Genomic DNA, 16,652 nt, shown 5'->3' on the forward strand with positions numbered 1-16,652 from the left:
CAAACAATGTAAAATAATAAAGCTGCATACACACCTGGTCTCTTTTTTGTTTTCTTGAGTAAGGCAGCTCCAAAATGCAGGTGTTTCAGCCTAGCTCAGTGCTTTCTGTGGTGTTAGGGCGAGCCAGCAGAAAATAGGAGCATTGCGCCATGAATGGCTCAGTGTTCTGTCACTCATGGGGACAATATGTCATCGCCAAGTTTAAGTCCTTAGTAAGGGTAGACATCCAAACACAATTGAACATGAATTTCTCTTTAGGTCTCTTAAACTTTTTGGATTTGGTGAACATTTTATTAAAGTAATTCGCATGTTTTACAAAGATAAAAATAGTTCTGTGCTACTAAACCTTAATACTTCCAAAAGATTTAGTATCAACAGAAGTGTACGACAGGGATGCCCAATTTCACAATTTTTATTCATTTTGGTTGTGGAACTTCTATCTCTAGATATTCTGAATGATGCAAATTTGTATGGCTTAAACATTTTTAACAAAGAAATCTAAATTTCCCAACTGGCTGATGATACTACTCTTTTCTTAAAACCTCTAACGAGTCACCCTCTCGGATCCGGGATCCTCCTCATCAAAAAAGCTGACTAGCATAGCCTAGCCTAACGCGACAGGGATATCATATAATATAATTTCATGAAATCACAAGTCCGATACAGCAAATGAAAGATAAACATCTTGTGAATCCAGCCATCATTTCCGATTTTTAAAATGTTTTACAGCGAAAACACAATATATATTTATATTAGCTCACAATAGCCAAACACACAACGCCATGTTTTCACCATGTTTCCACCGCAAAGGTAGCTTTCACAAAACCCACAAATAGAGATAAAATTAATCACTAACCTTGAACAACTTCATCAGATGACAGTCTTATAACATCATGTTATACAATACATTTATATTTTGTTCGAAAATGTGCATATTTGAGGTATAAATCGTAGTTTTACATTGCAGCCACCATCACAAATAGCACCAAAACAGCCAGAATAATTACAGAGAGCAACGTGAAATACATAAATACTCATCATAAAACATTTATGAAAAATACATGGTGTACAGCAAATGAAAGATAAACATCTTGTGAATCCAGCCAATATTTCCGATTTTTTTAAGTGTTTTACAGCGAAAACACAATATATATTTATATTAGCTCACCACAATAGCCAAACACACAACGCCATTTATTCACCGCCAACATAGCTTTCACAAAACCCAGAAATAGAGATAAAATGAATCACTAACCTTTGGACAACTTCATCAGATGACAGTCTTATAACATCATGTTATACAATACATTTATGTTTTGTTCGAAAATGTGCATATTTAGAGCTACAAATCCTGGTTTTACATTGTGAATAAGTAGCCATGATGCACCAAATTGTCTGGAGCAATTTTGGACAGTCACGTAATCTAACCAAAAAACTCATCATAAACTTTACTAAAAAATACATGTTGTGCAGCAAATGAAAGATACACTGGTTCTTAATGCAACCGCTGTGTTAGATTTAAAAAAAATAACTTTAGTACAACATACAGCATGCAATATTGTGAGACAGCGCTCACCTATTCTCCGCCTTGTTGGAGCCAACATATTCCACAAAAATACGAAATAACATCATAAATATTCTCTTACTTTTGATGATCTTCCATCAGAATGTTGTGCAAGGAGTCCTAGTTCCAGAATAAATCGTTGCTTTGTTTTAGAATGTCCATTTCTTCTGTCGAATTAGCAACTTTGGCTAGCCATGTGGAGGGCACATGTCCAAGAAATCTTTGCGCACTGAACGAAAAATTCAAAAATTCCCAATAAACGTCGAATAAACTGGTCAAACTCGGTTGAAAATCCTACTTTAGGATGTTTTTCTCATATGTATCCAATAAAATCAGAGCCGGAGCATTTCGTCGTGTATACGTAACGCATTTCAGAAGACAATGTTAGGTTCCCTGGTGCGCAGGTGAATACTGACTAAAGAGCGGACCTGTCACTCCAAAAGCTCTCATTCGGTCTCAGATCAAGCAAGACACCCCATTCAACATTCTACTGCCTGTTGACATCTAGTGGAAGGCGTATGAAGTGCATACAGATCCATAAATATAAGCCAGTTGAATAGGCAGGCCCTGACACAGAGCCCCATTTTCAGAATTTTCACTTCCTTTTTGGGAGTTTGCTGCCAAATTAGTTCTGTTTTACTCACAGATATAATTCAAACAGTTTTAGAAACTTCAGAGTGTTTTTTATCCAATAGTAATAATAATATGCATATTGTATGATCTAGAACAGAGTACGAGGCCGTTTAATTTGGGCACGATTTTTTCCCAAAGTGAAAACAGCGCCCCCTATTAAGAAGAAGTTTTAAGAGACAAAGACCAGGTCGCACATGCCCTTAATGCTATAACTGCATTTTCTATTGCATCAGGATTAATGCTGAATGTTTCTAAATGTGAAATCTTATGTTTATTTGACTCTGATGATAAAGAAATTGAAAATATTCCTGTAAAGGTCTGTGTTAAATATTTAGGAATACATCTGTCAAAAAACCACTTAGTCAGACAACATTTGAATTTCTCTCCTAAAATTAAGAGAACTAAAAATATATTTAATAATTGGCTACAAAGAGATCTTTCTATACTTGGGAGAGTACTTCTGTCCAAGGCAGAGGGACTGTCTCGTTTTGTGTACCCCTCATTATCGTTATGTGTAAATCCAGCTACTTGTAAAGAGATCAATAAGACCTTTCTTGACTTCGTCTGGAAAAATAAGTCTCACAAACTAAAAAAATATGTCCTTTCTAACAAAAGAGCTGAAGGTGGTCTAGAAGTGTTGGATTTTGTTGACATAAATAACACTTTCAAGATAAACTGGTTGAAGAAATGTTTGCTTGATACTGATTCAATATGGTATTTCATTCCAAATAATGTGTTTAATAAATTGGGAGGTCTTCAATTTTTACTGAAATGTAATTATATTCCTGAAAGATTACCTGCTAAATTGGCAAGGTTTCATCAACAAGCTTTACTGGCCTGGAAATTATGTTTCCTGCACAATTTTTCCCCTCATAAAGCTCGTTTGTGGAATAATTCAGACATAACTGTAAGGAATTGTTCTACCCCAGCTGGCATGAGAGGAATATTGACTTTGTTCTTGATATTTTCGACAACAAGGGTAATATTCTCCAATATGAACAATTTATAACATTGAAAGAGTTTCCAATACCTTTCAGAGAGTTTATTTCTGTGATCAAAGCCGTTGTGGTCAGTGGTCTAACTACACTTATGAAAAGTCATCTTAATTTTGGGAATGATCACAAATTTTATCCAGAACTCAGATTGGAAGGCGTGGGCTTACTTGAGAAATCTTGTTGTAATAAATATATAAGACAAATTCTTCATTCACAAAATCAACTTACACCGAGAGGAAAGTTTTTCTGGAACATGCTTATTCCTGACATTGTCTGGAAAAATGCATGGTTAAGGCCTTACAAATACTGTATACCAAACAAAGTTAAGGAAGTGCACTTCAAAATGTTACATAAGATATATCCATGTAATTCTATAATTTCCAAATTTGTGGCTATTGATGATATCTGCGTTTTCTGTGAAAAACAAGGTGAGAATCTGTCTCACTTGTTCTTTGAATGTAAATTTGTGTCAGAATTTTGGGAAAACCTTGCAAAGTACTTATTTAACATTATGAACACTGCCTATAATTTTAACATAAAATATTTAATATGTTACTATTGCAATGATAACAAAACCACTGAAATTATTGTTAATTTTTTTATTCTTGTTGCCAAATACTTTATACACAAACAAAAATTCCAAAATTCTATACCAAAATTACAAATTTTTCTGATTGAATTTAATTATCTTATTAAAACACTAACCCTAGTGAATAACAACAAGAATAACATCTTCATGAATCATTATAATAAGATATTTTCAGAGTGAATATAATTGCACTTAAATTGGTTATTTTTGGTATTTTATTTGTATTTATATTTTTTGTATGTTTGAGCATTGTTAATACCTGTGTTTGGTTTGCTAGACATGTTTGATGTAGCAATATAAGTTGATTTTTGTATTATGAATAAAATAAAATAAAAAAAAATTTTAAGTAAAAAAAAAAAGGGTAGACATCCAAAATGTCTGCCTTTTGGGTCCTGCCATAGAGTTATAGTACCAGTGCCCTTCCAAGAAGGCTCAATGTTATTGGCCACAGATAAAGTTACATCAAATCACATTATATGTACTGTAGCTTTGATTGGACTGATCATGTCAACATCTTACTTTCAAAGTCTTAGCTAGCAGTCATCATCATGAATCAAGTCGACAATCTACTGGCAAATCCTTTTCAACCCTTGTCATATGAAGTTAAATAACGAAGAGAAATTCAAGATAAAACATATCAGTGCTCATCGGCCATTGGAGATAAAGATTACACAACAAGTTGGAAAACACAACAATGAGTCGTTTAGAAGGAATCAGTGGCTAACTGCAAGCATTGCAAAGCAACTACTAACGTTAGCCTGCTATTCAATGGAGTGGCTGTGAATGCTAGACTTTGATGACAAAATTTGCCCACAAAGGACTGCTTCACAAGATGGGTCCAAAAATGTCTTGTATGCTGCTGCATAAATGATGTAATATGCAAGGGAGTTATGTATACTGTAGCTAAGAAAGTATTACTAAGTATATCCTGTGTAGTATGCTGTTAGTAGCCCATGTGCCTCACCCTAATAATTTGGTCTATTTTCACCAACGAGGTATTGCACACACTAACGTTCGTCGTTAAGGGTAGACCAAGGTGCTGCGTGATTTGGGTTCATCATACTTTATTTAAATGTGAACCAGCGAAAAAAAACAATAAACAACGAACGAAAAGCTTCGTCGTGCAAAATACATGCAACCATACAAAGACAAAATCCCACAACTGAATGTGGGAAAAAGGGCTGCCTAAGTATGATCCCCAATCAGAGACAACGATAGACAGCTGCCTCTGATTGGGAACCATACTAAGCCAACAAAGAAAAAGAAAACATAGATATACAAAAACTAGAGTACCCACCCTAGTCACACCCTGACCTAACCAAAATATAGAGAATAAACAGGGATCTCTAAGGTCAGGGTGTGACACACACATTGTTCGTGGCCTGTGTGTTGTGTGCTTGTTTTGTACAGCTTTGACAGTGCTACTGATAGCAGTGGTGGCGCTTAGCTTGCACGTGCAAATTCAGCACACACAACATTCTATAATAGAATTGTGCTATTTGACACGTCAAATTAAAAGCTTATTTAACGCGTCAAGTAGTGTTATATGACGTGTATCTTTTTTGACACGCAAAGACCCAAACGGCGTTCAATGTGCCTCACCCTAATAATTTGGTCTATTTTCACCTCTTAATTTCACCTACTGTTCTAACTTGGTGGTGCACATGTAGCCTATAACCTGTTTTAGAGAAATGCAATCATTGAATATTGTAAGAGCTTTCATTGTCTGTTTATATGCCCCTTTATTTATCCTACGGTTCTGACTTGTTGTACAGGGAGTACATTGTAAGAACGGCCCATGTTCTGAATTCTGTCGCTGTACATTTCAAAAGTGCTGAACAAATAGTTGTATTGACTACGTCAGTCGTCGCTCGCTCGTTAATATCTTAATCGATATTATGTATTGCCTCTTATACTTGTCATCCCCTTATGCCATAGTTTGTACATCTCAATTGTCAGTAGAAACCACATTTGTTTAAGCAAGTCAGCCATATCAGCTATGTTTTTTTAAAGGCAGTAAATGAGGCTGAATTAACTGTTTCGCTGCTAGACAAGGCTCTGCTGAAATCCAGGTGTAGCAGTGGTAAGATGTTGGAACTGCTGTTGGGACTGCTGTTGGGTCAGCTTTATGTAGTCCCTAACAATTTGTGGGCACTGTTTGTCACCGTTATAGTGCATTTAATGTATTGTTTAGTGTTGTGTTGTGTAGTAGCTTTGCTGGTGTAACAGGTGTAAAATATACTTTATGTATTTCACCCCGAAAATCCCTCATATTTATTTTTATTTATTATTTTAAAGTTATTTTGAGATGTATTACACTACTTACAAGAGTGAATTATTTTGTATTTATTTTCTGAATTGTGTTAATGCTGTGATGTCATCAACAGGAGCCATGTTTTTACTCAGTTTGCTCAGAGCGTGATGAGGAGAGGTACAGTTGAAGTCGGAAGTTTACATACACTTAGGTTGTAAACTTTCTAATTTCAATAGCTCCTTGGTCATGTCACCTACTGACTTAAAACAAGGTTCGGAATGTCCACTGACTACCCTTATATAGTCAGTGGACTATAGTTATTCGATTGTACTGGATGTAATACATATTAGCATTTTTCATACATTCATAAGTGTAATAATTTTTTATGACATACTGTGAAAAACGACATACTCTTGGCTGCTGGCTCTGTCACTTTCAGACATGCGCAGAGCAGACTGAAAGGGGAAGGGTAGCTCTTGACTTGAACCACAGGGGTTCTCTGTAAAGAGAGAGTAATCCAAAAGGCACAGACACACCCCTTGACTTTCAATTGGCACTCTTGATCTGTATGTATTCTCTCCCCTTTCTGATTGGTCTCCGTGGTGCTTAGTCAATGGGAACTCTGTTGCAGGCCCCATCACAAAGTTTTTACACAGTCTGGCTGTCTGACTAAAGTGCCAGAGGTATGAGGAGATACATCCTCCTTTGTATTTATGGGAACAAATATTTCCTAACACTTTGGATCCTATTCTTGGTCAATTAGAAGACACAATGCGTCAATGCAAAAAAATTACTTACTGTCCATGAGTAACCTCAACCTTGTGGGTCTGTGGGTGTTTGGGCCAATAAAGTGCCAACTCAATTCTACCACTGACTAGTCTCTCATGCCCCTATGAACGGGGACACAGGGCAATAGTTTTTAATCTAAACCACCCCTTTTTTACTGGAGTACACTAACCCCTAATTGGGGCTCTTTTCTTGACACATAGTAGCAGTTTACCAGATAAGAAGTCAAGAAGATCTAAAAGTAGATTGTTGTATGGGTGTATTACGTCCTGTGCTGGCCCCGTTGTCATATCCACTCTGGATTCTGAGTGGTAAAATCATAGCTGAAAAATGCCTCTGTATGTGTATACTGTATGTGGGAATGTCTTATGTCCCTATATGCTACTTTTATTATTCTCCTGTAAATGGTTCAGTGCCTATAATTTAGGCTGTGTATAGAATGGGGCATAATGGAAATTACCTCTACTAGATTATAGTGATAAGGAAATCAGACTACAGGTTTGGCCTGTGTATTCATTTGCCTACAACTAATCAGAATTCCATTATGTTTGCATAAAAAAATGAGAAGATCTTGACATGGAAAAGACGACTGGGTGGACATAAAGTGGAAAGGAGGGGAAATAACTCACACCATGCAGCAGGACACCTTCAGCTGCAAGGTCTTTGTAATGCAGGTTTGATAGTTATATTTTCAATAATGAATGGTAAGCTGTTATGTGACAATTAGGTCAAAAACTCTATTTTGTTTTTTGGTGTAGATGGCCAAGGAAGATGCACAGAACTTCCCCAACATCCCAAATTGATATAGAATCTTCACAAAAACACATGGAGCAACTGCGAAAATAAATGGCTTGAGGATATACTAAAAATGTCTGGTATGTAATGACATTTAATTCAAAGTAAATGTAAATTCTTTATTTTTATGTGGTTGTGTGGAAAAGCCATATGTTCAGTTCATGCCTATGATTTCAGAGTTCAACAAAGCCAACAACTGCTTCATGTGTGCCACTGATAAAGAACCTGGATGTGGCCCAAAGACTGACTAGTAACTTTATTTAACATGTTTATAATCTTTTGACAACAGTGACGGCATATAAGACACTTTATGATATAACACAATGGATGGCTAATTTGTTATACTGCATTGATATGTGATATTATTTATAACATGTTACGCTTTGTTTTGTTTTAGATTTAATGTTTTGCATGCCAACGGTGGTTCCATGTGCTGTGCCTAGGAATGAAGGCAAAAGAGTTGAACAGAGTGAACAGAAACTGGAAGTGCTGTCTTTGTTGTTGAAAATGTATGCTATACCTCATCCACACTGAAGAGGCTCTGAAATGTACATCAACCAGGGATAAAGAGAAAGTTAACACTGTGAAATGTTTCTTACTTATTTGAAGTAAAGTGTCTGTTGACATGTTGGAAAAGATTAAAGGTCTACAATTTCTGTCAATATTCCATTTTTATTCATTGATTTTATGGCCACCATTACTGGGGTAACATGTTCAGTATATTTATTGACCAGCAAACCCACTGCAGCCTACCTTACTAGCTCACTCTCCATCCCTACTTTGAACAATTAATAGCATGACTCTCGTATTTTGCCCTTTTCCTTTATGGTTGATATTAACGATGAAAGGAGATATTATCTGTCTCTCTCCTATTGTGTACCGCTGTTAAATACTGTGGCAAAATAAAAAACAGAGAAAATAAGTACTTAGAACTACCAATTATTATAGATAAATATGAAAGGGTAAACAACACTGGACTGAACCCCCTAATTGTCAAACTAATATTAATGTACAACAATATAGAAGATACAGGTTATGCAATATGGGTGTATATCCACCTCACGCTTCTTAGGTGTGTAATTGACATGACCAAGGAGCTATTGAAATGTAAAACTAAGAAAAATGTACTTTACACTGCTTGATTTCACAGTACACAAACAAGAGTGTGCAATATATAAGGCTAGTCCTTGGACATTCTGAAGTTTGTTTGAGTCAGTAGGTCACATGAACAAGGAGCTATTGAAATTTGAAAGTTTGAATAATTCATGTAAAACGTGAGATGAAAATGGACAAACCAAAGGGTGTGCAATATAGAAGGGTAGTCAGTGGACATTCTGAACCTTGTTTGAGTCAAGTAGGTCACATGACCAAGGAGCTACTGACATTCGAATGTTAAAAAAGTTTGTACTTTGTTTACGCTCCCTAACTAATTCAACTATGAATACAAAATGCTGCTCACATTTACACATGTTGATTAGCTTTGGAACGCGAATTAATGTCCAGATCGTGAAAATAAGACCTGTGCAATGTTGTGCGCAACTTTCCCAACATCATGACACTTATTTGGAGTCTTTGGCTCAAGTGGTTTGAAAGCGCGAATATCCGTCGAATATCCAAATTTAAACTGTCTTTACCTCGGTCGATAGCTTTGTTGCGGGAGAGGGTCTCTTTCAGGTGCAGACAGCATGAGTTTTCTGATGATTTTCTTACGGGTATTCTGCACTGTTTTTGTCAGACACATATACTTGTATGGGAGTCCACAGACGGCAGCATTAACTTTAGCCTTGTATTTTTACCCATTCCATGCAGTCGTTAAAAGAGAGACAATCGGCAGAATTGTGTCCAGAGCCTCGTCTTCCATCTACACCTTACCAGAACACAACGCAGAAAGGTACCGGTACAGAGCCGGTTACACTGGCATGCATCTAACATTTTTTGTTATGTTTGTCCCACCAAGATTTACATGCTAAAATCGCCACCGGCCAAGGTTTCACTGGGAGCCCTCCAGTGAGCAGGTCTGAAGAGAGATCCAGAGAGGGTGAGTTTTAGTAAGGTAGGATTTATTGCTTTTATTCCTATGGTTATTAATTGTCTGCACTGATGGAGCGTAAATCCCAGAAAATAGATGTGGTAGTGGCAGCAGCTGTTGGCCTGTAGTAGGATCTGGTAGGACAAAATTATTAGTATAAAGTTGTATATGTGTAGCGTTAGATAGTGGTGAGATTTATTTTCCCCCTTCTTTTCTGTGACATATTGTGCAATTCACACTCCGACCTGTAAAAGTCAGCAACAGCGTCAAGTCTGCCGGAAACTCGCAGGAAGATGAAGTAAACGGAAGCAGAGAGGAGTCGAAGCGAAAGGATTTACGCCGCCCAAAATCGGTCCTCGTGAGATAAGGTTTAGGGGTGTCGAAATACGTGAGACTTATTCAATCGAATATAAGTTTCGTAATGTTTAGGCTATTATAAATGTACTGATATAAGTGGACGCACGTGGAATTCAGGCAACTGATAAATACGACCTAGTTGTATATAATCTTTACGGAAATGAAGTGTCCAAAAACAATTTCCACGTTCGCGTTTTTATTGTTATTTAGGTGTGTATTAACACCCAACTAAAAATATTACTAATTTAACTGCATAGCATCACATACTTAATTCGCATTAGAGACAGAACTTGGTTGATAGATGTTATCTAGGTAACACTGGCTAGCTGCTAACAATGGCTAACTGTATGGTTTTTCACACTCAAATAGCCTCCATCATGGAGGTGTTAGCGAATGCAGCCGTGGCAGAGATCTGTAAACTCGTAGACGACGACTATGCAGTGTTTCGTTTGGAAATAACTCAAAGCCAGAAAGAAAACAGGACATTGCGGAGGAAACTACTGGAACTGAAGGTGGCACGGGAGCGCGCAGAGAGGACAATGCGAGAGCGCGTCCTCGCCAGTCGGCCCAGTATCAAGATCCTTGACCGATACAGAGGAATAGCAAGAGGTAGGTCAGTTTTTGGATAGTATGCAATAATTCCCCTGATTACTTAGCTATCTTGCGCAAAGACAAAATTATAATATTCTTGATTTACTGCATTTCCTATTTACTAATTTAAAACAATGTGATGCATCAAACATAATACATTGATCAATAAATAATATTTCAAGAAGTTATGCAAAGTGTTAGCTTACATCCTTGCCAACTCTAGACAGTGTCAATAGTATACAACATACCAATAACTGTCAACAGTGTATAATATAGTATTGACAGTAGCTAAACAATCTGCTTCTTTTCCTCCAATTACTCTCTCAGGGGAAGGACATCTCACTGGAGGCCAGAGGAACTTTGTGAAGCCATCGGGACAAAATACATTGAGAGATGACCAAGCAATCACTGTTGATGAGGGGAATGGAACCTCAACCCAGCACATTATCATGATAGAGGTTAGTGTAATAGTGTTGAATAAAACATTAGTTACTTTGATGCCCCTTTATTTCAGAAAGGCTCCCCTCACCTATTCACTTGCTTACATGTACATTCTCATCATAGGTGCGCTTGTAAGACTTCCGAACGACATTGTTATCTAATTCAACTCATGTACCGGTAATAACCACCTCTCTTCTTGTGTCAGTCTGCAGAGGCTGCAGGTCCTGGGGTCAAGCAGGAGAGGTCTGAAGGAGAGGAGAACACACTGCACATTAGGGACATCCAGACTGGATTGGCTGGAGCGCCCCCTGTAGCCACGGACGAACCCGACACCGCCCCAGCGCAGCCCAAGACCCGACGCAGCGTGACGGAGGTCAGTGGAACGCTGAACGCCGTCCTCAAGTCAGAGACAGACACAGAGACTTTAACTGTAACACACAGGCTTTTACACACAGGATCTGACCAAATGTTGGACCCAGAGAGACTGGGGCTGGGGAGACTGGGCTGCCCTCCTGCTCCCGCCTCAGAGTATTTACTTTATGGAAACCCGAGCCCGAGGACAGTTAATTCCCATCCGGACTCAGGTGGCGCGTCAGAGACTGGTAATGATCCGTCTTGTTCTTACACTTCAGAGATGGACCCTAGCAACATTCCCTTGGGTTTAGAGGCACAGACTGATCTGTCTAGACGGGACTGGAACCGGTGCAGTAGAAGTGTATACTCTGAAGGTTGCCTATATAAGGCAGGGGAGGGTATGGCCGTAGATGAAGTGACTGTGAAAGTGGAGGGCGACATTCCTCCCACATGGAATGCAGATAGTCTCCTAGGAGATGGACACTCACAGGGCAGAGATTTCTTAGATTACAGGGAAAGCTTGGAGACAAATCCAAATGTCGCTACCCACTACCCTTTACACACGCTCAGGGATCGCGACCCTTTGTCCACGTCGATGGGGCCTTCTGATTCACATGGCAGCGTCCTCTTCGATCAGGTATTGAACTCAAACGACAGGACTAGAGCCCAGGCTCAGAGAGGGGAAGCTACATCAGGCAATAGTAAAGATAAACGGTTCCTCTGCATGTTCTGTAACAAAGGCTTCAGCTGCCCCCAGAAGGTGGAGATCCACCAGAGGGTACACACGGGGGAGAAACCCTACAGCTGTACCCAGTGTCACATGCGCTTCACCCAGGCTGGCAACCTGAAGAGGCACCAGAGGGTGCACACTGGGGAGAAACCCTATAGCTGTACCCAGTGCCACATGCGCTTCGCCCAGGCCGGTCACTTGAAGATGCACCTGAAGGTCCACACGGGAGAGCGGCCGTTCACTTGTACGCACTGCGGGAAGAGGTTTTCAGAGAGGAGCTACCTCAGGATACACCAGCAGAAAAAACACTCCACTCTATAACATAGAAAGTAACCATTCCACTCGATAGCTTCTGAGGTTTAGAATAACAGGAGTAACAGATTTCGGTGTTGAATATTCCTGGGTAGAATGTTGCATCCAGACATTGTGTGATATATAAGCCTACAAATCTGTTACATATTGTGTTTGTACTGTGTAGGCTATATGATGTTCACAAATGCCCATTTGATTACTTCCATTAAACTACTTAATTTTTTTCCCAAGACACTTTTAATGAGAAAATGAATGCAGTGTATCAAGTTCATGCCTAATTTTTTGTTGATGTATGTGTGGTTTTCTTATGGTGTATTGAAGTTGTTTGTTTAATAAACACACAATTGGACTTTTAATTTTAAGATTTTAATTGAGACTCTTTAGTATACATCACATCTGTATTCACCTGACAGCGCTTTATAACCATGTACTTAATAAATATACCCACACACTTACAAATAGCTACTGTACACGTCAAAATAGTTTAGTCAGGTTTGTCTGATGACTTTTGACTTATCATAGCTGACTTATATTTTCCCACAACATCACATTTATGTCCACCATGGTCTGTTTAACAACAATGAAGTCATTCTATAATATGACTACAGTGTAGGATTCATGACGTGGAGATTGAGGAGGGTCCAGAGGTGCTGCTGGTGAAGGAGGGGTGTGTGGAGGGTCTGGGGAACCCTGAGGGGACCATGGTCATGGAGGACAACCAGACTACACCTCCTGAACCCACAGAGGAACCAGCTGAGCAGCACAGGACCACACACAGTCTCGCTGAGGTGAGCCCACTGTGAACTACTGTCTGTATGCTATTAGGGCAGGGACTGTATCCACAAAGCCTATCAGAGTAGGATTGCTGATCTAGGATCAGTTTTGTCTTTTAGATCGTAATGAATAAGACCTGATCCTCAATCAGCACTTTTACTTAGACTATTTGCGCTGGGCCCGTATCCACAAAGCATCTCAGAAAAGGTCCTAAGAATCCTATAAGAACTTTTTTTTAAGACTTAAAAAACTCCCTGCACAGAGTATTTTATAAAAATTTTTACCCCTTTTTCGTGGTATCCAATTGGTAGTTATAGTCTTGTCTCATCGCTGCAACTCCCGTACGGACTCGGGAGAGGCGAAGGTGGAGAGCTGTGCGTCCTCCAAAACCCGTCCCAACGAAGCCACATTGCTTCTTGACACAATGCCCGCTTAACCCGGAAGGCAGCCGCACCAATGTGTCTGAGGAAACACCGTAAGTACACCTGGTGACCGTGTCAGCGTGCACTACGCCTGGCCCGCCACAGGAGTCGCTAGTGCGCGATGGGACAAGAACATCCCTGCAGGACAAACCCTCCCCTAACCCGGACGACGCTGGGCCATTTGTGCGCCACCCCATGGGTCTCCCAGCCACGGCCGTCTGTGACAGAGCCTGGACTCTAACCCCGAATCTCTAGTGGCACACCTTAGACCACTGTGCTACTCGGGAGGCCTAAGAGTAGGTTTTAAGATTATGTTAAGACACTGCCCAGACAAACTCTTGAGCCAGGAGTAAAATCGACTCATAAAAGTTTCTCAGCTGGTAATCACGACAGTTTGAGGTACCGCAAAGGAAAGATAGTGATGATGCTCATTGAAATTGTTGAAAATGATGGGGAATAACCAATCGCGATGAGGTATCGCCCGCTGTGAACTCTGTAGCACGTTTCCGACAACCACTGTGAATGTGACTGTGCATCAAATGTTGCGATGGTAAAACGCTTGATATCATTTTCACCTGACAAGATCACTTTTCCTTCTCTTAATTATCGCCTAATAAATTTATGTTGGCCTGCATAACCTTTTTTTAACCTTTTTTTTTTTTTTTTTACAATTACCGTTATATCAACACACTCGTCACTCCTGTTTGACAATTGTAAATTGCTTTGGCACAGTAGGAATCAAGTCACTTGCCGATAATGTTGTATACAATGTTGCCTACAACATTTAAGGTCTATTAAAGGTATATTATTTTAATTTAACCACAACCAAAGTTAACATAAGCCCTAGATGCCTTCAATTGCCCAATTTATGGGCATGCTCAATTTAGGCAGATTTTTTTAACAACTTGATATTGCGCTCCAAAGGGATAACTTGAAATAACATAATGTAGGTAACTAAATAATAATAACACTGCTACATTAATGTGGATGCTACCATGATGAGTGAAAAAGTTAGAGGCATAAATACCCCCCCCCCCCCAATTATGCTAACCTCCCCTGTTATTGGTAATGGTAAGAGGTTGCATGTCGTATGATCTTTGTGCATTTGTAACTTTCTCACTCATCATTATTCACGATTCATTCAGGACTATCCGTAATCATGGCAGCATCCACATTAATGTAACGTGTTCATAAACATATTCTATTCTTACTTACAACAAAAGTGACTCCAAAATGACACAATACATGATTTACCATTCATTTCTATTGGGCACAACTTAATCTGTCTGTTGCCTCATAAAACATTTGATTTCAAATCCAAAATGCTGGAGTAGGCTATACACCCAAGTTTAAGCTTCACTGTCCAAATAAATACATAGGGGAGTGTACATCACCATGTCACTGTGATAAGAGCCAATTTATGCTTGATCTGAAAATGTGGTCGGAGGTGCCGTATGGATGGTGTGACGCAATTGCGGACCCTCCGGAGGCACGCTGAAGCCAAATTGATCTCTGTACCACATTGACGTGCGCCTCTCAAATTGTGTAACAATGTGGAGGGCTCGGTATAGCGCCGCATTGTCATGATTGGTTGACGGTAGGTGAGGGCGGGATGTCTAAAATAAACACAAACTCACAACAGCTCTGTGCTGCTTGGTGAAGTGCAAGAAGTATGAATGCCCTGATTTCTGCAGAGGCCATATCACTGTAAATGCTGCGCGGTCAATGCAGATGTCGGTTTGACCATACAGCACCTTTTAGTCTACAGTCCTTGACCTCAAGCTGTTTGCAGTAAATTGCCTATAAGCTACCTTCAGGTCATGTGATGAATGAGGTGAAATATGAACTAAAGTGCACATGTACTTGTTATTCCAGACTCTACAAACTGGGTCAGAGTATGCCATCTGTTTACTTCTGTTTAGGACTGTAAATAACCACATACCCACATTAACCCTTTGTTAACTTGTCATTTGAAACAGGCTTGTGTAAATGCCTGTTTTTAGAGAGACAGTAAACCTAATATTTACCTTACTGAGGTGATGCAGATGGAATAAAGTATTTATATTATTTTCAACTATATTCTTGCTAACACACTGTTCTTTCTAAACAAGTCTGCTCTGCGCTGGCAAGATATTGATCATGAATAGGAGATTTGATGTATAATGTTATAAGCAGGAGAGTATTTAAAAGAACAGCGCGCATGATATAACCTTTTCATTTAGCCACACCCTTTGAACGATGATGCCTATCAATAACATCCCATAGAGATCCCACTAAATTACTAAAGGGGCTTTGTCATAAATCCTAAAAATTGTAGAATGGATCGAAATGGCAGCCATGTTGGTCAGGGAGAAATCCAAACCAATCGAATTGGAATGATTGGCAGTAGGGGCATAATCCTGATTTTGTTTATACAGGAAAATAAAAGGCATGTGATATAAAAAATTGTATAATAGAATTCTTGTCAACATAAAATATTGTCATAATTATAAGTACAGTTTATGTAAACAGACCATAAATGTCTCAAGTTGTGTTTTCTTGGAAAGCTGTGAGTGCTATTATACGATAGTATATCAGTACTTGTTGCATTTACATTTACTTGTTGCACTTGTCTATGTCCTATCATCAACTGATTTCAGCCAGTGTATGGTATATTGGCAGTTAATTTGAAAAATTGATCGAATTATTCCTCTAAGTTAGCTATCAAACATGCAGTGCAGATACATTTTTCAAATTCATTATTTTAACCAATATTTTATCACAGCACTGGCAAGGCATGGTTGACCAACTCCCTGACAGAAATGGCTGACCTTTATCCCATCACAGGCAAAGTCAAAATTGGCTATATGGTAAAGATTCATGAAAACGTGCTTTTTGGTTTTAATTTAAGGTTAGACATTAGGTTAGCAGTGTGGTTAACGTTAAGTTTAAAATCGCATTTTAATAAAATACATTGTAGAAAAGGGCGGGGTTTATGACTTTGTGGCTGTGGTAACGACTCCATAAGAAGGTTTATGTCCTTTCTA

General features: G+C 38.9%; 1 protein-coding gene across 3 annotated transcripts; it reads left to right on the top strand.

Annotated features, from left to right (window-relative positions):
• The first annotated feature begins 9,893 nt into the window (after positions 1–9,893).
• LOC139566783 (uncharacterized) lies at positions 9,894–12,786 on the top strand. Of its 3 annotated transcripts, none has more exons than XM_071388092.1 (4): positions 9,894–10,013; positions 10,372–10,611; positions 10,921–11,051; positions 11,240–12,786. In XM_071388092.1, the coding sequence occupies exons 2-4, from the start codon at positions 10,380–10,382 to the stop codon at positions 12,437–12,439; spliced, it is 1,563 nt and encodes a 520-aa protein (XP_071244193.1). In that variant the 5' UTR covers positions 9,894–10,013; positions 10,372–10,379; the 3' UTR covers positions 12,440–12,786. The 3 variants fall into 3 exon arrangements, with proteins under 3 accessions (XP_071244193.1, XP_071244192.1, XP_071244191.1); XM_071388091.1 differs by having other exon boundaries at positions 9,929–10,212; XM_071388090.1 differs by having other exon boundaries at positions 9,929–10,611.
• The last annotated feature ends 3,866 nt before the right edge of the window (positions 12,787–16,652 follow it).

Source organism: Salvelinus alpinus, chromosome 39, assembly GCF_045679555.1.
Source record: "Salvelinus alpinus chromosome 39, SLU_Salpinus.1, whole genome shotgun sequence".
Classification (NCBI taxonomy): Eukaryota; Metazoa; Chordata; class Actinopteri; order Salmoniformes; family Salmonidae; genus Salvelinus; species Salvelinus alpinus.

Bases quoted from the DNA above. Each gene is read 5' to 3' on its own strand.
- LOC139566783 (XM_071388090.1), top strand. From the start codon at position 10,338: ATGGCTAACTGTATGGTTTTTCACACTCAAATAGCCTCCATCATGGAG. The intron at 10,612-10,920 runs GTAGGTCAGTTT...TTACTCTCTCAG, and splicing joins ATACAGAGGAATAGCAAGAG to GGGAAGGACATCTCACTGGA. The intron at 11,052-11,239 runs GTTAGTGTAATA...TTCTTGTGTCAG, and splicing joins AGCACATTATCATGATAGAG to TCTGCAGAGGCTGCAGGTCC.